Here is a 7,505-nt window from a genome sequence, read left to right as displayed (position 1 = left end):
ATTCGGTGACAGCAAGAACATAACCTATTTTTGTTTTGAAAAATAAAATGTATGATACCGTAGGTTATCTATGGAGTAATTGTAGAATTGTATAACTTATAATACAAATACAGCCTCTAACAAGCACAAATATAAAGCAAACCATGTGATATCGTTTAAGAATAAATTACCGAAAATGAGAGTTACTTTACTTTTAAGAGCAATCAACAACCAGAATCTGGAGAGTTTAAAGAAAGTATTAAATTCGGCACTTGCAGAAGCTCCCCAGTATCTAGACAAACTTAAAAAGGATCAGAGGAAGATTGTTTTTGAAAGAATAGAGCATTTAAACAAGTGGTATACCAAGATAATTGGCTTAGATGAAGTAAAAGTTTATCAAGATAGGGTCACCTCTTTGCAAGTAAGTTTAATTATTGATTGATTATTGCTATTATCAATACAATAATCAAATTAAGATGTCATTGAACAATTCAACTGAATATTTTTTATTTCATTCTTCAGTTTTGGCCTTTTCTTGTTCAATGTTTATTGTTTTATTATATTGTTCAATTATTTTGTTCCACAATTACATATTCTCTTTTATCAAAGTTTATACTACTTAATCTAGCCATTTAATGTTTCCCTTCGTTCTATTTATATATGAATAGTTGTCAAAATTCTTTGTTAGAACTAAATGGTCCTTACTGAATTGAATTCTTTTTTAATTTCCGTTAAAATTGTTTTTAGGATCAACTTTTAGCAACTCAGACCAAACGAAGAGAACTTAATAGACAATTAACTGAGGTGAGACAGCAAGCTCAGGAAATACAAAGTCAGATTCAACATATTGATAGAAAAGAGAAATTTGATGTTTACTGTCAACTTATCAGTGGAGAAAGAGAGGTAATTTTATATTTATATCTTATAATACACATATATATTGAATATATTAGTTAAAATTTTAACAATTCTACAACAGTAGAAACTGACAATGACTGATTAAATAGAAGCATAGCAAAGATGTTAAAAATACAATAATGAATTTGATTAGGAACCAATCAAACAAAGTCAAGGTTATGCTGAGTAAGCCATAAGATTATTTGAATTTGAACTTAACATTCATTTTAAAAATCAGAATAAACATTATACTCTTGCTATTATCTATAACATGAATAAATATAAATGTACTAGAACCTGCTTCTGGTAAACTTACATGGGAATACTGCTAGGATCAATAGAGTGAAAAGAAACTACTCCAGAATTATTACATAACGATCCTGACAAACCATATAAACCTTATACATGAAACAGATTAAACATGTGATACTTAAGAATTAAAAAAAGTTTCTACTGTTTATTTTTAATAGTATTGGAAAATATTAGGTTTGTTTATAATTATTAAACAACAAATCAAAAGATAAATATAAAAAAATCCATTAAATTTCTCCTGTTATCAATGAGTTTCTTCAAATGTAGTCAACTTTCAATTTTTTGTTCCAATGTGGCATGATTGGTAATTAAAGACATTTAAATTTCTTTGACATAACTCTTACACTGAGTGTGGTTAAAAAAGAAACATTTATTATTTAGATAACATTAAATCAAGACCATACTGTGTCAAAGGTATCAGAATATTTTAAATTTAAAACTGCCAACTTTTCAAATATTAAATTAAATTAACAAAAAAAAAATAAATAAATAAAACATATAATGACTTAATTTTAGGTATTAAATTTGGAACGTTCAGTATCAGCTACCTTTCAAGAGTATGATCAGGCTGAAAGAGATCTTTTTACTGCATTTACCAATGCTGTCCGAGATTCACAAGAAAAACAAAGGTCCCAGCTAGAGTATAGCAAATATTTTGGTTTAACTTTAAGTATTATTGGATCATTTTTAGGTAAGATTAAAAATAGTTGATAAAAGAAAAAATAATTTTGTTTAATATATTTAAAGCCCTTCAACACTTAACTATTACAAAAAGTGCTGATTTTATGTTGAAAACATGTTCACAGAATACCAGATTTAAAGAATACATTCATAAATTTGAATTTTAATACCAAATAAATTGTAATTGGATATTTAACTATAACAATTTTTTTTTATTTTAAGCTTTTTTATATACATTCTTTTGGAGGCAAGACCTAAAACTTTACATAGACCAGAAAATTTCATCCATAAATGTTGGCAACATAGAAACTAGTATTGTTGAATCAATAAACCATCATATGCAAGATATTAAACAATTAGAAAGAAGCAACAGGGAGGATATTTTAATCAATAAGAAAGTATTGAGGAATGTAATTAACCACATGAATAACAATGAAACACAGCAACTAGACATGCCTTTATCACATGAAGAAGCATCCAATCTCTTATTTACAGGATTTTTAGGAGGTGTAGGAACTGGACTGGTAATTTATATATTTGGGAAAATAGTGTTTGGATAAAAGTATTTATAAAGAGATTTACTTTTTTAAAAGTATTTGTTAAAGTTTTTAAATAAAAAGTATTTATCATATGTAGTATTTGTCTTTTTTTATTTGTTCAAAAGAAACAAAAATCCTCTTTTTCTTCCTGATATTGTTTTTTTTTAAATATTTCATGTTTTAAATTTTTTATTGACAGTGACATTGACTTTTGACATATTTTATAACTATTAGTTAAAGCACAGAACAATAAACAATTAGAATGCCCACTCTGCTTGAAAAAATAAGTACACGTAGACATTTTATCTGGTGTGAATAGACAAATTAACCCGGTTTAATTTATTTACGGCAACTACAGACATAATATGCATTATTTAATTCTTACTTTTAGTTGAAGAATAGATTAAATTATTTCAAATGTACTAAATTATTAATCTCTAAAAATTTAAATTACAATTCTGTCGTAGCCTGTCACAAATTTCTCAATTCAAGTCTAATGTTTCCGTATAGTATCATGGTTTCCGTCTAAAACATGGCGTTCGCGTGCTGACAAACTTCAAAGGCGGCATCTGAGAGTGGGCATTCTGATTGTTATTTATTCTGTGGTTAAAGCAGACACTGAAAAAAAAGTTGGGAATAGCAGCCAATAAAGTATTTAATTTTACTCTCGTATCACCTGCGTCCTTTTATCAGGATTGCCACATTGTCCAGTTGATCATTTTATTTTCGCAAATAGTCACATTTCCATATGCCTTTTCTTAATATTCTTCCACTAACATTTCCATATTTTTTTCGGTGTTTTCTGCCACCTTCATTTTTTGTGTAACTTCTTTTCCTTTTGTTAAATGTACTTGGTAGAAATAAATGGCGAACATGACCTCTAGGTCAGTTACTTACCTATGCGTCCTTACGCTCCCGTAGTTGTATCCGTTATTTCCGTTTTTACTAAGGTTTCTTTTTTGACATATGTATAGGTCCTTCTTAACATATGTGTAGGTCTTTCTTTTGGTATTATGGGCAATTGCAATTCTGTTTTTTTTTTATTAAAATACAATTAACTCCCGTTTATCCGTGGGTTTGAGAGAATTAAAGCTTTAATTTGCAATTTTCAATGTGTACAGCTCGTCAAGAATTGCAATGTCTCTGAGTTTTGACAAGAATATAAATTTGGAGGGGAGGATCCGTCAGTAGCCCGAATATACTCAGTTCCATTTTGTTAGCAGAAGCAAACAGATCAGACGCATATCAATTACACTGGTGTAGGACTTATTAATCCGGTTCCGTTACAATGGAATTTAAATCAAAAGTTCATCGTAAAGTTTTGAGTAGTCAATCTCGTTAAATTATAGCAAATGTGATATATTTTATGAAACGAGAAGCGGAGGCTAAACATCCGATAATAGAACTAACGAAAATTCAAGAACGTGTTTCGCGCGCAACGGGTGTTAGTGTTGGTTCTGTAAAGCAAATTTCAAAGGAAACAAGATCAGTTGAAGATGGTGAAAGTGATTCGCTTCATACACCTAATATTAAAAGACAAAAAAGTTCGACCAAAACTAAGTTGGATAATATGGATAAGGAAATTCTTCGGAGATTTGTAATAAATTTTCACGTCCACGAAAAAAAAGTTCCTACGTTGAGAGGCATACACAGGAAATTTGTTAATGAAATTAATTACACAGGATCGTATGAAAGTTTACGAAGAGTATTACATAAAATTGGTTTCCGTTGGCGAAAAACTCAGACAAAGAAAAATTGCTTATGGAAAAACCTGACATCCAACAAAAAAGGATAGCTTTTTGCGAAGTATTAAGAGGTACAGAAACGAAAATCGTCCTATAGTATACATGGACGAAACATTCATCCACTCGTGTCACACATTCACGATCGTTTGCGTAAGACTATCTCTAAAGGACAGAGGTTAATAATAGTTCATGCAGGAGGAGAAATGGGGTTCATAAAAAATTCCTACTTAAAATTTAAATCAAATTTAAAAACTGGTGATTACCATAGTCAGATAAACTTTAGTTTTCAAGTTGTTAAATTATATTATATATATATATATATATATATATATATATATATATATATATATATATATATATATATATATATATATATATATATATATATATATATATATATATATATATTATTTTGACTTGCTACAAACGTGTATTTTATATGTGTGTAACGTAATGAAATAAAATAAATTTAAATATATTCTTCTGTACAAGCAAACAAAATTTGAAATGATTTTATTAATAAAAATTTCTAAATATCAATCTTTTATAATATATTTCATCTTTAAAAACAATAAAAATCGATAATTTTCATTATCGCATAATATTACGTGGAATAATTACTCCTAATTATTTAAATTTCAATAACTATTGAGTTCAATTGACCCTCCCCCAGTCGTAGTTCCATAATAAAATAATTTTAAAATCCGAACGCATTTGCTATCTTCTTTACTCCGAATGCGTTCTCTGTTTATTTTTCGCATCGCTAGAGTTTAAACTGAAAGACAGAGCTAACTTTGACGAACTGTACTTACATTTTTACACTTTTTGAAAGTAGTCTGTCACTGGTTTCCGCTTCTTTGAGAGGGAAACATCTTACTTTATTAGCATCAGTAGTAGCAGCATTTAGTAGCATCAGTTTTTCAGCGAGTAGCGCGTCGTCTTGGTGCTCTACTTATTCTAGAAGTTCATTAACGTGACACAAGGCCGCTTCCTGAGTCACTCGTCCACCAGGTATAAACTCCTCTTCTTCTTTATCACTTTCCTCCTTTTATCCTCAGCATTTTCTTAGGATGTCTTCCTCCACTCCTGCAGGTTTGCTGCTTTCACATTCTCTCCCCCAGGAACTGAGTTCATTAAACTTGTAAGTACAGGCAGTTCATTTTCATCTTCTCCAACTGCTAGTTCGACACAGTTGGGTACCCAGAATTTGTCTGAGGAGGGGTTTGAAATTTTTTTATGCTACCTCCATTTTGAGTCCCTAAAATTTGGGTTTTAGTTTAATTTAAAGTACTAAAGATTACAGTGTCAAAGATTCAGCGCTGCAAGGCTGACGACATTTTTGGAACTTTTTTCTTTTATCTAGATTTTATCTATTGTTCTGAAGCTATTTTCTTGTGGCATTTTAAAGTAATTACTATTTTAATGGGAATAAGCCACAATTGAAGGTTAAAATAAGTTTATTGACTTTTGACATTAATCCAACTTGTAAATACAGTACATTTTGGAGACGGCTATCGCTGTATTCCCGTTCTCCTCCGCAAATTCTCCCGGTCCATGGTATGCTCCTCCTCCAAACCTTTCGATTCCATCGCTCTTCTAATTCCTTCATTCCATGAGCGTCGAGGTCTACCTCTTCTTCTTCTTCCAGGAGGCTTCTATTTGTGAAGTTTTGGGGCCAACGTTCGTCAGGCATTCTCAATAGGTGTCCAAACCATTTTGAACCTCTTGTTTCTATTCTGTCAATGACCGTTTCTGTAGCACTCATGTTATTACTTACAGATTCGTTGGTCTTCCTTTCCTGCCATTTCAACTGCCAACAATCTTCTCTTAAGGTCTGCATTAATTGTCCATACTTCAGAGCCATAACAAAGAAGTGATTCAACCATGGTTTGCCCTATTCTTTTTTTGTTCCTTTTGGAAATGTTGCGATCCCACCATAAGGAGCTCAGACATCCTACAATTTTACGTTCCTGGTTAATTCGGTGTTTAATTTCAGTTTCTACCAAGCCGTTCTTAGCAATGAGTGCACCTAAATCTTTAAATTTTTCCACGTCCTCTTGGAATGCAAAGCTTGCATCTGAATTGATAACTAATTATTATGCTTCATGCTGACTTGTAACCCCCATTTTAAATATTCTCTGTATAGACGCTTTATCATAAATTCTAGATCATAAGAATCTTGAGCTAGGACGACTTGGTCACCCGCAGAGTTCAGGGAGAACAGTACGTCATTTGCTATGTGGATTCCCATTCCCTGGCAGTGGCTTTTCCAATTTTGGAGGGCTGCCTTAATATATAAATTTAACAGTAAGGGTGACATACTGCATTCTTGTCTTAGTAGTTTAGTTACTTTTATTGGCTCTGATAGTCTATTTCCGATTTTTAGGTAAGTAGTGTTATTTGTAGTACCCTATTTCTCACAAATTAAAACATGTTAAATGGTTGAACATGGAAAAGAGAAGATTTCTACATGCTGCTTGTCTTTTCCACAAAATTATCAAAAACTCTCTACCAGCATATCTTTTTAAAAAAATTATATACAGAACTGACATACATAATGTTAATACAAGATATAAAAATACAATTACAGCTCCGCCACGTACAGAACAATTCAAAAATTTATTTACATATCAAATATCAAAAGTATATAATGGATTAGCTAAAGAATTAAAATTAAAATCAATTATATCTTTTAAGAAATTTCTTAAATCTAAATTGCTAAGTGAGTAACACATGTGCAACTATTTGATGACCTGTTATGAAGTATGTATAAACTGTGTGATAGTTTTTGTACAATATTTAAATGTTAAATGTTTCTATTGGTTATGGTTTTTAATTGATTGTTACATAACATGCAAAAAAATATATTATATATTTTTTTTTCTCTCTTGCTTAAGATGAAAAGCAGAGGTACTGATTTCTTGAAATCAGCACCAACTGATCTTCGGCATTTTTTCTTTCTTATTGTATTTTATGCATAAGTATATAAATTATATATTCTGTGTATTGTATGAATTTGAAGGAAAAATAAAGACCTTTATTATTATTATTATTATTATTATTTCTGTATACTTCTGTGATTATTCCTAAAAGGTATGTAGTAATGCCGAGTTGTTGTAAAGCTTGCCACAATTTAAGTCTTGGAACTGTATCATACGCCTTTTCTAGGTCGATGAAGGCTAGATGTACTTCGGTACCAACCGCTATTCTTTTTTCTATTAATTGTTGGAGTATAAACAAGTTATCAGTGCAAGATCTACCAGGCGTAAGTCCACTTTGGTCTTCGCTAATTAGATGCTCTGATCTGATTAGATGCTAATGATCTGCTTATAATAATAAATGACTATGTTTA

General features: G+C 30.5%; 1 protein-coding gene across 1 annotated transcript; it reads left to right on the top strand.

Annotated features, from left to right (window-relative positions):
• LOC140438516 (uncharacterized) lies at positions 1–2,500 on the top strand. Its single transcript, XM_072528177.1, has 4 exons — positions 1–400; positions 727–882; positions 1,705–1,879; positions 2,092–2,500. The coding sequence occupies exons 1-4, from the start codon at positions 176–178 to the stop codon at positions 2,427–2,429; spliced, it is 894 nt and encodes a 297-aa protein (XP_072384278.1). The 5' UTR covers positions 1–175; the 3' UTR covers positions 2,430–2,500.
• The last annotated feature ends 5,005 nt before the right edge of the window (positions 2,501–7,505 follow it).

The sequence above is a fragment of the Diabrotica undecimpunctata genome, chromosome 4, assembly GCF_040954645.1.
Source record: "Diabrotica undecimpunctata isolate CICGRU chromosome 4, icDiaUnde3, whole genome shotgun sequence".
NCBI lineage: Eukaryota > Metazoa > Arthropoda > Insecta > Coleoptera > Chrysomelidae > Diabrotica > Diabrotica undecimpunctata.
Note: the sequence above shows the minus strand (reverse complement) of the source record. Positions and strands in the feature narration are given on the sequence as shown.